This window comes from Pyrus communis, chromosome 10 (genome assembly GCF_041283825.1).
Source record: "Pyrus communis isolate YQ-2024b chromosome 10, ASM4128382v1, whole genome shotgun sequence".
Taxonomy (NCBI): domain Eukaryota; kingdom Viridiplantae; phylum Streptophyta; class Magnoliopsida; order Rosales; family Rosaceae; genus Pyrus; species Pyrus communis.
The window spans coordinates 29,146,209-29,160,476 of NC_142574.1; the positions used below are offsets into that span (position 1 = coordinate 29,146,209).

General features: G+C 35.7%; 2 protein-coding genes across 2 annotated transcripts; one reads left to right on the top strand and one right to left on the bottom strand.

The window, feature by feature from the left end:
• Window positions 1-2,797: 2,797 nt before the first annotated feature.
• Window positions 2,798-5,257, bottom strand: LOC137729785 (aquaporin NIP1-1). Its single transcript, XM_068468807.2, has 5 exons — window positions 5,021-5,257; window positions 4,563-4,787; window positions 4,048-4,245; window positions 3,440-3,501; window positions 2,798-3,304 (listed from the first exon to the last, which is right to left on the bottom strand). The coding sequence occupies exons 1-5, from the start codon at window positions 5,138-5,140 to the stop codon at window positions 3,094-3,096; spliced, it is 816 nt and encodes a 271-aa protein (XP_068324908.2). The 5' UTR covers window positions 5,141-5,257; the 3' UTR covers window positions 2,798-3,093.
• Window positions 5,258-11,985: 6,728 nt separating this feature from the next.
• Window positions 11,986-13,052, top strand: LOC137727482 (uncharacterized). The gene has a single exon (XM_068466337.2). The coding sequence runs from the start codon at window positions 12,003-12,005 to the stop codon at window positions 13,050-13,052; it is 1,050 nt and encodes a 349-aa protein (XP_068322438.2). The 5' UTR covers window positions 11,986-12,002.
• Window positions 13,053-14,268: the final 1,216 nt, after the last annotated feature.

The window sequence follows — 14,268 nt, forward strand, 5'->3', positions numbered from 1 at the left end:
TTTCACTATTATAATCTACGTAATTGTATTATTGAGATTTTTATTTTTTAGGAATTTATATTAATTTATTTGAATTTAGATTTTAGAGTGAAGTTTTGAAACTAATTATTTAAAATCTGTAGATCGTTCGATGTCACAATTTATATTTTCAATTAGAGCTCGATCCCACGAATGCGTAGGCACAAACCGTTCGTGAAACGAAGTTATAACGAAGGAGTTATTAACGTTAAAAGTTATATTTCGGTAATTTTACCTCAATCAAGTAGGCTCCAGATTTTCTGGAGCACTGACATTATGCCACGTGTGTGGCTGAGATAAAAAGAAAAGAAGAGAAAGGAAAAGATGGACAGACAGGATGGGAAGGAAAGGAAAGATGACTACTTAATGAGGAAATAAAGAAATGAAGGAAAGGAGAAAAAAAATAAAAAATTAAAAAGGGTTGGGGTGGGGGGGGGGGAGAATCAAGTCTCCCTGAACCTGTGCAAACCGATCGGTGGGAACCATGGAAATCGATGGTTTCCCGGCCAAATTCTGGCAAACTAAGATAAGACATTACCTGGAAACTTCACAACAGGCCTCCCTCCTTAGTTCTCACCCCAAAATGGATGACAATTAGCCTCGGTTTGGTGAAACCTGCATTGATGGGTGCGGTGATATCTTGCCATTGATCCACCATTTCTGAAACGTTTACCCTCGATCACCACCACCTTTAGCTCCCCTTTGTGCCCTGGAACAAAGTCCAAACAAGTTTTGAGGAGGGGGGGGGGGAGGGGCGGAGCTACGATTTCGACGAATTGAGGAACACCCAAATTCTAGGGTTCCGGCGGGTCCGAGGTGATTCCTAGCACTTCTCGGCCGAATTGGACTTCGGCCCAGGTATGAAAGTTGTTCCTCTCATTGAACTCTGCTTGCCTGTAAAATTTGGTAATTTTTAAAAATAGTTGAATTTTCCTGCGAGTCGTGGCGGCATGTGGCCAGTGAGCCGACGATGTCTTTCTAAGTTCAATTCGCTAGGGCTCCACTAAGAGGTCCGGTTACCTGCTCCGTCTGGATTCCGTTGAGTGATGGTCCGGAATCATATCCAGCTTGTATTTCATTAAGTGGTTCTATATGCATTTTACTCTGCGATTCCGTTGAGTGATGGCTTGAAATCGTATCCACTCGGATTCCATTGAGTGATGGTCCAGAATCCCTTCTACTACGCGGTTCCTTTAAGTGATGGTCCGGAATCGTATCTTGGTTTGGATTCCGTTGAGTGGTCTGAAATCCCTTTGGTGCATTGGTTTCGTTGAGTGGTCCGGAACCCAATGTTGATGGATTTCGTTGAGTTATCGTTTGACTTGTTGGTTCCTTGGATTCGATTTCAGCATCAGAGATGTAGGCTTCAGCCGAACTGTGTCACTCTAGCCCTGCATTTCAATGTATTGTACGTGTTATTGTTTGGTGAGATTATGGGATGACGTTGGTTGTGATTGTTGGCTTTATAATTAGACTTGTTGATCAATATGGTTAGAGAATATAATTGTGCTTCGTCGTTTGTTCTTTGAAATATTGCATGATATGCATTGTAGTATATTGTTGAGATATAGCGATTTATGTGATGAATATTCGAGTGTAGTGAATTGACGAACTACACATAGCTTGATCATTGCTGAGGGTACATAGGCAGTCTAATGAGGAGGTTAGATGCAACCATAAAGTATACGAAAATTACAACGCAATTCGAATATTGAATTATGTTTTGTACATATCCCGAAGGCGGGGTATGTTAGAGATACAGATATTTGGTGATGTCATGTGTCGATCCTGGACATATGTCGAGATTGGGGCATGACATACTTGTTCTACATCTACTATAATGAGATAGCAATGACACGCCTAGCTCTTTGTTAGTTTTGATTGCGAGCCTCAAGGCCTACACCTAAGGCCCTACAAAGGCACCTTTCAAAACTAACTTCAAGCTCTTATTGTAGCACACCAAGTAGCAAGAGCTTGACTACCATACATATACACAAAAAGTGCCATCAATCCTTGAGGAGTTGTGCGAAGGGCCAAATCCACATTTTGCAACGTGTTGCTTTGAATTTTTTCAAGTTTTTCAACTTTGGTACGTAGCAGAAATTTGAATTGTAGTGCAAACGCAAAGTTTGAAGATATACTTTTCGATTCATCATGAGTCAGGAGAGAGGGGACAACTAGTATTTGTCAAGATTGACTCATGCATTCCGTGAGATTGGTAGATTTTGCATGCAATTCAAACAAGTAATCAGCATAAAAAAATGTGCATTATTATTCACTTTTGCACTTTTGATGTGTTGCATTTGCAATGCATGCCATCGCCCATTTTATGAACAGGATTCATGTGATAAAATGCCCAAAAACTTTAACCTTATCTTTAACAACTAACGTTATTCCTTGAGTCTTTTCTCTTCCTCTTCCTTTCCACCCCTTCACGTGTTTCCAACCTCTTCTTTATTTTTTTCAACATTGGAATTTTCTACAGGTAAATTCTTGGTTAAAGATTCAATAATTAAGATCTAACCACTGACAAGTCAACTTTAATGCATGTTGTAAGTAAATTGTAATTTTTTGACGCTGATAATAATTAACATTAGCAAAAAACACATCACGCGTTAATTTAACGCCACATGATTTTCATTTTATTAGAAGAGGTCAAGTTTGACTTAAACGTATGAGAAACGATATACATTTTAATGAGTTTAACACAAAACTATGATCTCTTGTGGATGTCCTTATAAACATTTCAATCTCTTGTTGGGAAAAAAAAAATTAACAGTAACAAAAACTTATACTTCGATTTGATTTACCAATCTGAGTACGGATCAGAAGATAACATATATCATATACTGTACAATCCAAACATGGAAATTCCCATTTCCAATTTAATTTCAAGTATATAATCTATTACAAACACCTGCCCCCTTGCTTTCTGGGAAAACAAAAAAAAAAAGTGCATAAACTAGAAAAGAAAAGAAAAAAGAAAAGGTCTTAATTGCCTCTCTTTCTCTGACCACAAACTGTTTAATCTCTGCATAATTAGCTATTAAATATACCCTTCATCAATCGGATAAGTTACTTGCGCCCCACTCCTCTTAAGAAAGAGCTACTCTTCGTGATCTCACGCAGCGGCTTGTCCGTAAACCTGATTAGATTGTAGACCAAGGCACCACTCACAGCTCCAAGAGTTGGTCCAAAAATGTATACCCACAGGTCCTTAAAGTGGCCTGATACAATTGCAGGTCCTATGCTTCTTGCCGGGTTCATCGATGCTCCTGAAATCGGTCTGCAGGGTATAATTAACGTGAAACCCAAATCAATAGGACACAAATATTAATTTGTAATTAAGAGACATATGTCACAGCTTATTAAATAAACATATCTTTGAAGGATGTTTAGGACGATATTAATAAGTTAATACCCTGTACACATCACGTTAAGAAGAACCGTAGCGCCAACCGCAAGCCCCGCAAGCTCTCCAATCTGCGTAAGCAAACAAAAGAGGAAAAATCAAATCGCCATAAGATTTCTGGAGTCACTTTTGTGGACATGATTCAATGACCAAGTCACTGTCTCTGTAATAGTTTAACGTGGAAAAGTATATGATGCAGAAATTTAGGAATATATTAGGCTAATTAAGTAGTATAATAATATAAAACTATTCCCAAATCCAATCATGTCAGTCTAACAGGTTAAGAAGTTTGACACCAACCCTTGTAAGCTAATCAACCATATTGGTTACGGTTACTTATAAAAATTAGGAAATTTGGACCAATATGTTGACAAAGTTGAGGTTAATATTAGAATAACTTCTCTCAACTGCTTTTAGAAAGAAAAAAAAGAAAAAAAAAAAAAAAACCTTTTTGCACTTGGGATTCCTACAGTGACAAAATCCTAAGTTAATCACAAATTTCTTCGTGAGGAATCAAAACACATAGGGGTGTGTGATTGACATGAGAAACCATCAATGTTGGATCCTAGACAAAAGTAAATTTTTTAGAGGTTAAAGAGGTAGAAAATAGTAGTTACCGCTCGGTTGTCAGTGGCAACTCCAGAAACAACAAACATGAGGTAAAATGTGATGATGAACTCAATCACAAATGACTGGAAGGGAGTTCCAGAAGGCGTTGTTCCTGCAAAGTGGTTTTGGGGCCCATTGAAGATCAGTCTAAGGGTACCAGCTGCAAGAGTTGATCCAAGGATTTGAGCTCCTACATAAGCAGGTACCTATAAACAAAATATAAGAATAAATTGAGAAAAATGTGGCCACGAAAAAAGGAATTGGCAAGAGAACATTATGGTTTCAAATTGTGCAGCAAAGTTTGTTTTGTTAGCAACACGGGTTTTAAGTTGCAAATAACGATCTCGTCTAGTAGCATTCAGTCTTCACTTCGGGCACTAGAGTTTCTTAGACTAAACTTATTAAAAAAGAAACACATTTTTATTTATTTATAAAGACACATAACATCGGGAAATTTGATCCCTGCGGTTTACAACTTTCAAAGGAAGAAATAAAAATTTATGGGTTGGTTTGATTAGGTCACCTGCTTCAATGGAAACCTCTTGGTCACTGCAAAGGCAATGGTGACAGCAGGATTGAAATGGGCACCGGAGATGTGACCAACAGAGTAAATCATGACCATCACAACAAGCCCCCAAATAATTGAAATCCCAGGAAACGTCACCGTGTTGTCTGAGACCAGATTCACCACCACAGACCCACAACCTGCAAATATCACGAAGTAGGTTCCCAGCACCTCAGCCAATACCTGTCCCACAAAAAGGTTTCAACTTCATCACTCATCATTCACTTTTAAGCTCTGCTTCCTTGAAACAAAAACTTCTTTTTAACAAAAATGATTTTGCCGATATGAGTTAGGTTAGTAGTAGGCTGTTTGTTCGCGGCCTGCCAACTTTTCCTAAATTAAAATAATTTACAATATCGATTTAACGGTGAAAACAAAACTGAAAATTTGATAGATATAAGTTAATTAAGTCACACCTTTTGCATGAAAGGGATAGAGACGCAAAAGCTGCCGGATTCTTGGTTGGTTTTGTGATTGGCATCACCATCTTCAACATTCAAGACATGGATTCCATTAGTCGCTGTAGTCTCAGCCATGGCTGAAGCTAGAGAGAGAGAGAGAGAGAGAGAGAGAGAGAGAGATTTCTTCTGCTTTCTTGTCAAATCTTGGAGTGAACAGAAAACGCTGCAGGACAGCCCAATTTATGGGATACAAAAAGGTCCTAGAAAGAGATAGAGATGTCATTTAACAAAAAATAAAACAGATAGAGATGTTGACTAAGAAGAAAAATGGGGCTTTTTGTTTATTATTTTTGTTTATATAAAAGGTATTTTCAGATGGGAGTTTCCATAGGAGATATCGTTGAAAAATGTGGCAAGCTTGTGAAATAGGAGAAAGGGCATTCAAGACCGCTTCAACTACCCACCGAAAATGCAGAGTGGGCATGAGTAAGCCTTATTAATTCACATCCTCAAGTCCTTGCAATTTGGAGCTGGCTTTCCAAAACTGAAAACTATGTTTGGCCGCAAGTGGGAGAAATTTTTTATTGTGACTAGAACACTGGTGGTACATTATGTGTTTTTATATAAATGGTGTGAAATTTTAGTATATAATTAATTAACTTTTTAACACACATTGTATAGTGATACGTGGTGTATCATTTAGTGTTCCGATCACATTAAAAAATCTCTCCACAAGTGGCCCTCTACCACGAGAAATTTTTCATTGTGACCGCAACACGGGTGGTGCACCACGTGCTTTTATATAAGTGGTGGGAAATTGTATATTTTAAGTTATTAACTTTTTAACACACATATCCCACCATTTACAAGCAGTGTACCACCCCGACATCCGATCACATTGAAAAATCTCTATTCTACCAAGGTGATGAAGATGAGTGTTGCATTTACACCATGGTGTGAATTTGAACCCCGTCTGTTCACTAATCTAACATCTAATATAACAAATATATTATTTGACCCAATAAAAAAAAAACATGTTTGGCCATTTTTTGGGTAGGCATAAATGCAAAAATTGAAAGAAGTCTTGTTTGTATTAATTTCGGATAAGAATCAGATAAACTATAATTTCTCAAAATAAGCTAATTATTAACACATATAAAGAACGAAGAGAAATGGCTTATTAAAAATGTATGATTTATCTACTTATATGGTATATATATATTAAGTATTCGCCTTTTAATTCAAAATTAGAAAGTTGATGTAAATCCAATTTTGTAAGCATATTTTAAGAATAAGCCAACTATTTTAATATTCAATTCAAACGAATTCATCTTTCCTTGCATGGTTTAATGCTATTATAAGGTAAGTTAACGAATTTTTCTTATACATGACATACTCGAAATCGTTCATCTCCTAAATCATTATTTCAAGATCATCTCTATACACAATTAATCAAATTTAAATTTTTTTAGTAATTTATATACACACACACACACACACAATGAATTGTTTGCTATGACATTCTTAATTGTTACCAAAACCGTATATTTATTTGTATGAATATGAATGACAAAACTATCACCAATTTATTTGGTTTTTCGCTGAGATGATCTTCCAATGACGATTAGCAAATGAACAATTTTAATTATGATCAAGTTGGCTATTTTCCCACTCTTGACTTTCTTTGGTTAAAGAATAGAATGGCCAAGTTAGTCTTTTATTCAAAACTTGATTTTATTTGGTTTATGCACCCTTAATATCTTGAATAAAAACTTGAATAAAGTTGAGGTTCCACCATAAAATCAATTGGCAATATGGGGGAGTATTCCAACTTAATTATAAGCCCATACAAGGTCCCTCATCTCATCACTGTGAGATCATTCTCAACATGCGTCCTCACTTGTGACAAATTTTCATGCCTAATACATGGACAACACAAACGAAGTGATGTATGGTCATTGCGCTTTACACGTGAGACAACCTGTTCTAATACTATTGTGGGACCATAATTTTCTAGGCCCATAACACGTGGCACTCGGGAAAGTTGGAATGATCGAAAAACCCTCGTAATCGTAGCTACATAGGTATTCCAGGTCATATTACCATAATCCAATGTAATCCAGCACGAATCCATTAGCTCTACCCATTGAAAATATTTATTTTCCCTCAAGTAAGGAAATCTTAATTCAAGTCAAATTATGATATCTTGGTGATTAGGCAAGTAATCATAATCTTAGAAAGATTGGATATCTTATTCTAGATCCCTCCTCAATAGTTTTCCTAATTAATTGGGATTACTCTCTACAAGGACTCCTAAGATCTCTATAAATTCTATAGCCTTGGTATTTACTAGGGATCTCTATCCAATCATCTCATATTCTCTATGAGGATGGACATTCTCTACACGTCGTCATCTGCGTAGACATGGAAAAGCATCTCTTACACGTCTTCATAGGCTATTTGTCAATGATCTATTCAACATATTGCACATCATACATAATCTTTTTTTCTAAAACTACACCAGTAATTCGATTCTCCTTCTCTGAAGAGATATAGGTCGTCCGATCTGGATTTAATCACACTACCCAATCAACTCCATTCTCCCCTTGCCATAGATCTGAGCAATTTCGATTGAATCACGCCTCCACCCATGGATGTGCGGGATTTTGGTTCCAACAACCATAAAGAAAGTTGAGGTTCCACTACAAATCCAACTAGCAATATAGAAATTACCCTCACTTACTTATAAACTTCTTCAAAATCTTTTCTTTTATCAATATGATACTCATTCTTAACAAAATCTCTATTGTTTCCTTAAAAAATCTATGGGTTCACTATCCAAAAAATGGCCATAAGCATTTATGACAAACCAATGTCCTTCTCACGTAAAAACCGACACTTTGGCGGGTGATGCCTATAACACGTCGAAAAGGCATCGGTTTAGATATTAGATTTGTCTTTAATTTTATTTAGGGAAGTGTTATTGACACTCCAAAAATCTCATTATATACTCCTCACAAGTGTATTTTTCTTTCCAAATATAGAAAGTTTGGAGTGTAGAATGAGATTTTGGAATGCCAATAACAATTCCCTTTTCTTTCTTTTTTTGCTATAAGATTTTGTTTCTTAAGTTTTAGCCAATTAACTTTAAACTATCTACCAAAGAGGTTTGAGGTATATCAATTCTGCCATTTGTAGGGGCGTTTCTATCAAGTGCAGTTGTATGTCAATTTTCCCTTTCTAATATAAACCACCTAACTCAATAAGTTTAAGTGTTGGATCTTAAGGTACTCGTGTTTCTTTTCATTTTAACTTAACATCCACCACTTCCGTTTTATAGTTTGGCCACTACTTTAACAAAATCCTCGAATAGCTATGGCCATGGAATTAGAGGCCATCCGATGGTTTACTCATTCTTCCTGTTGCTAGCTAAATTTGCTTTGTCCTTGGTTCGAGAAAATTACTCAATACTTTGAACTGGATTTAATACTTTAAAATAATGTATAATTTACAAGTGATAAATTTTAAATTGTCCAACTTAGAGTAATAAGATATTCATCTTTAACTCATTGTGTTTATAATTCAACTTGCTCGCTCTCTTTCTCTTTATAGTCTAACTTAAAGTAGTAACATCGCTTATAATTAAAACTTTTTTATATATAAAAAATGTATATATAATTTACCTGACCTTAATGAATAATATACATGCAAATATATTTATTGTAGAAAGAAGATAAAATTGTGACACGGTGGTGATTCAGTACTAGTCAACAACTACCTTGCATGAAGTACCTTTTAATTACCCAATTATGAAGTAATAGAAAGTTAATTATGGTTGCATTGACCTCATTAGTTAGGACATCTTGACGAATGCAAATTGAGATGCTAAAGGGTGCATTTTTTGCTCACTACTTTAAACTTCGATATCTGCTCATCATACACCTATTTATCTGTCACGTGTTTTTTTACTTAATTTTAGTTAACTTTTTTCAAAATTGAAAAAGTAACATTTAATGTGAAAGTTAACTAGAGTTAAGTGAAATGACACATGACAAATAATTAAGTGTATGCAATAATTAGGTGTATAGTAAGCATACACCATAGTTATGATAGTGAGCAAAAATGTTCCCAATGCTAAAACCATATTACATCTCATTTTACATTTCCAACAAATGTAAATAAAAATTCTGCTTCAATGGGAGGAGGGATGTAAATTTGAGGTATCATTTAATTTTCTCTCTTTAATTAAGGACTTATCATGAAAACATGTAAAAAAGAATATAAATTTAGATTTTTCCTTACATCTTTTGTTGAAGATGGATACTTTGCATTCCGCCTTTGAAGAATTTCCGACAAAGAAAAAATGCATAATACTCATTTCAAGACCTTTTGCATCTTCCATCGAAGATACCCATGATGATGAAATCTAGTTATCAATATACAATTCTTAGTGCATGCAAACATCAACTTGTCTTCAATATTCCACTCGATTCAAAAGAACAACCAAATGATGAACAAGAGAAATTTGATACAACCCAATACTTTGTTCAATGCGCATGCAGAATCTAACCTCCCACTATTCACCATTTCAACATCCTTGTGGTTCCTTACCACCCCATTTGTTATACCAATTTTTTAGGTGCTGGACTAAGATTCTGGTAATTTGATGCTTTCACACAAGATTATATTCACACTTTTTTCTTTCGTTTTGGAGTGGAAATTAAATTCATTTGACAAATGAAAGAGAGAATAATAATAAAGGATTTTGAACCAAAATGGTTTCTAAGATTGACGTAATTCCTTACTTCAGTCTCTAAGATTTAAAATTGATATAAGTCGTCCCTGAGTTTGTCTACAATCAATCATTTTGATCATTCCGTGAAAAAATCTCTATTAAGTAAGGACCACAATGACAAAAACACATTCAAATTTTGTCAAATCATTTTGCCCATTGTTTATTAATTTAAGGGTATTTTTATCTTTTTAGTCCTTATTTAATAAATGTTTTTCATGGAATGACCAAAATAATTGATAGTGGGCAAACTCAAGGACTACTTCGATTTCAAATTTCAAGAATTAAAGTGAGAATTTATGTCAATCTCAGATACCACTTTAATTAAAATGCTTAGTAATAATTGATGGAGACATGAAGTTACTAGAAAGCCTTTTGTTGGTTTCAGTGGGAGGCAAAGACTCTCTTAAGTAACAATTTCCTGCGTTCATACGTTAATTTGTGAAGAAATTGGCCTATAATTTTTGGTTGGTTGTTTGTTTATCTCCATTTTTTCAACTAGCAAGATACTATACACACTCTTTTTAGTGAAGCTTGGTCAAGTATTTTTCCTGCTTACTTATTATGGTTGTCGGATTATGCTGCTGATTTTTTGGGTTGGCAATGTACTTTCAGAAAAATGGGTAATGTTAGGTAAATTATTTTTTATATTATATTTGTAAATTATGTGATGTGTCACTAATAAAAAAAACACGTTAATTTATATTTAACTAATAATTTAATTATTAATAATCACATTATATGATATAAAAAAAATGATTTAAATTGAAAGTTTCCCTCACATTACCAAAAAACAAAATTAAAAAAATGTCCAAAAGTGTGGTCAAGTCAACTTTGCATGCTTTTCCAGTGATGTCATTCTTATGCTTTGCTTTCCTCATTTATTGATATCTTTATGTCAATTTGGGTAGGGGTAGATCCGAAGGTGAATGTTAGCTGTACTTGTGTTTATGTATTCATCTGACAAATAGTTGTACATAATCTATGACACTTACAAGATTTCTCAACCTGAAGGCAAATAATCGCCTATTGTGTTGATATTGTTGGAATCAACGGTAGAGCTAAAATTTTCAAATAATGAGATCATAATATCAATCAAAAAAGTTTTATTGGTAATTTCGTCAAGGACCTAGTAAGCACTTGTCAATTTCTACCAACATATAATGAAAGCTTATACCAATATATGTCAACAACTACTATTATTTGTAGAGGCTTGTCAATGGTGGATTCAGGATATGGTGGAGTAAGTTGAAGACTACCAATGCTTGTCAACTAAGGTATTTCATCCGGCACATGATGCATACAATAGAGTCACACACAAAAAGAGAGAAAAAGAAGACCAATATGGTAGAAGAAAATAGAAGAAGTAGGAGAAGGAGGTTGTAATTTAATTTGCCTTAATTAGTTGTTTATAGGGGTCAAATACAATACACAAACAAATATACATGACGTTTTTAAAGTTATTCGAATCAAGGAAAGCCAATAACTCCATGTTGGCTCCGCCATTAATTGGAATTAAGGCCTAAACTGATTTAATTATTGTAAAACTGATGTGGATGGAAATTATTTACAAATTAAGGGTTGAGATTACTTTTAGTTGTTATAGGCTCAAATGTGACGTTGGCATGACGTCACATAGGCCGGGCCTTGGCTTAGCACATTCTGGGCAAGCCTATGAGACGGCTTGGGCTGTCAGCTGGCCGATTGGATTGGGTTGGAGGGAATTAGTTGGGTGCCGGGCTATCCACTTCTGATGGACTTGCTCTAAAGGAATTCAAAGAAAGAATAAAAAGAACCCAACAAGTATGGAAGGCGAATTGGGATGATTACTAGGTACTTAATTTGTTAGACTTGGTAGTGATATATAGCTTCACTACGAAACTAAAACCGTAGACGGTTAACTGTAATAACCAAACCATGCATGCAAAATCTCGTAACTTAAAACAAACCAATTATCTCCGAACAAAATAACCGCAGCTAAAACAAACTCAAACCTCACTTAGGCTTCGGTTCTAACATTCACTATCGATTGTTACACCGAACCAAACATTTTAAAAATCTCTCCACTCCATTTCTTACCAAATCCAACTTCTCCAACATTTCATTTCAAATTCTCACCTTGAATTCAGAAGACTCGAGCGATCAATTCCGGAAAAAAAAAGTAGCGTTTAACCCTTGCATCCGAGGTCTAGAAACCAAAAGAAAATGGTGTGCAAGATCTTGAAGAAAACCGCAATCGACATAAATCCCATGTCCATCAACCGCTGTCGCGGCATAAGGCGGCGCCACCGCCACAACTGCTCAGTTATAAAGGCTGCAGCTGCTGCCTCCTCTATCGTGCTGACCCGCATTGGCTTCAATAAAGGATTTAAGTTCATTAAAAAAAGACAAACCCAAGAGGGCCAACCCGAATCCGAATTAACCAAAGAACGCCGTCCGCTCCCACCGCTGACTTCGCCGGAGAAGCGGATCGTGTTCCTTGATCTCGACGAGACACTGGTCCATTCCGTGACGGGCCCGCCGCCCAAGAAATTTGACTTCGTCGTACGGCCGAAGATTCGCGGCAAAATCATGACTTTCTACGTCGTGAAGCGTCCCGGCGTAGACGAGTTTTTGGAGAAATTAGGGAACAAGTACGAGGTGGTTGTGTTCACGGCGGGGTTGCGCGAGTACGCAACGCTGGTGCTAGACCGGCTGGACCGGAAGCGGGTGATATCACACCGTCTCTACAGGGACACGTGTACGGAGGTAAATGGTAGGTTCGTGAAGGACTTATCCGGATTGGGGAGGGACCTGAGCCGACTGGTGATCGTCGACGACAATCCCAACGCGTACTGCTTCCAGCCGGAGAACGCGGTCCCAATCCGGCCGTTTGTGGACGACGTGGCGGACCGGGAGTTGGGGAGGGTGCTGGAGTTCTTCGAGGACGAGGAGACTCGCAGTTGTGACGACATTAGGGACGCCGTGAGGCGGTTTGTTGGATATGACGAGTCGATAACTTCATCATCTGATGACGAAGATGGTGACGACGGTGACGACGATGGTGATGGGTTGGAGTTGATGGACGCCACGTGTAAGCTTCCGGTGCTGATCGTTTCATCAAAAGCGCGGGAAATCACTAGTCGACGTAAATTTCAGCCTTTTGGAATTTCCATTTTGGAGTTTTGGACGAGGATGGTGGTGATGTTCTGTTTGTTTCTGCTACTTCTTCATGTAATGTGCTTTCGCAGAGGATCAGTCCACGCTTTTTTCTAATAATATTGAAATTTAATTAACAAGAGCTTTTTTAGTTTTGTTTCCTTATAACTCACGATTTTTAATTGATGTTGCGAAGTTTAAAAAAAAGAATAATGCTAGGAGACTTTATTTGAAGACTAAATTTTAGAAACTAAGCAACATGTAAGTTAATAATTGATTTATTACTTAAGTGTTGATAAATGTGCTCATTTCTATTGGTGATACATCATTTAGTTTGCAATTTTAGTCTCTAAATTTAGTCTTCCTAGCATTTCTATTAAAAAATAAAAAAAATAAAAAAAACTCTCATAAAACATAATATTGGTAATTTCTCCATACTATAAACTTCCTAAAATTTTGGGTAGGAGGTTCAAAGAATTTTGAGAAATCTGTTCTCACTACGTTTTGGGACCAGATGGTATTTTTTTAAATTTTATTTTTCTAGCTTAAAATGCGTTTAAAAACAAAAACACTACTTATGTGACTCAATAAATAATAACACAAATTTACAACATTTTCCTTAACCATCCTGTAAAACATCTTATGAAAACTCAACAATCCCCTTTTTCAAGAAATCAACAACAAAATAAAAAAAAATCCTATTTTCTAGGTATTTTTATCGAACCATACGATTCTTCAAGTTAGACCGACAAAAAAGGGATCCCTAAATATTTTGTTGAAAGAAACTGAAATTAGTTGTGGAGCCTGCTCCACATCGAATATGAATGATCTCAAATATATATATATATATATATATATTAATGTCTTCATTCATAGTTTATGGTTACGAAAAAAATTTCAATATGAAATCATTTACCAATTTGGTTATGTTGAAATTTCAATGTTACCTAAAATGTTTTGTGCCTCAATTTCTATGGTATAATTAGATGCCTCAATTATTTTTTATATGACTAATAGTTTAAGAGTATAATATATATACAGAAACTTTATAATCTATATATGAAGCAAAATTTAAAAAATCATAACATGAAATACAATTCAATATGAAGTTGGCACCACAGCTAGTATTTTTTTTTCTTTTTTTTTTCTTAGTAAAAATTGAGATCCCTTTCCTCAAGGTATATATTTGGAAAATAATTTTCCATATCTTATTCCCATGTACTGATTTCATACCTCGTACAATTGATTTTCTTTTGAGTTATTGGTTAATTAAAAAATAATAATTGCAATGCATTATCATTTATCACACAACAAATACTGCTTCTGTGCATGG

What these genes read in the sequence shown, in the direction of transcription:
- LOC137729785 (XM_068468807.2), bottom strand. Translation starts at nt 5,140, where the DNA reads ATGGCTGAGACTACAGCGACTAATGGAATCCATGTCTTGAATGTTGAA. An exon ending in AGAGGTTTCCATTGAAGCAG is followed by an intron (nt 4,246 to 4,562) that starts GTGACCTAATCA and finishes TTTTGTTTATAG; the next exon opens with GTACCTGCTTATGTAGGAGC. An exon ending in TTGCCACTGACAACCGAGCG is followed by an intron (nt 3,502 to 4,047) that starts GTAACTACTATT and finishes TTGCTTACGCAG; the next exon opens with ATTGGAGAGCTTGCGGGGCT.
- LOC137727482 (XM_068466337.2), top strand. Translation starts at nt 12,003, where the DNA reads ATGGTGTGCAAGATCTTGAAGAAAACCGCAATCGACATAAATCCCATG.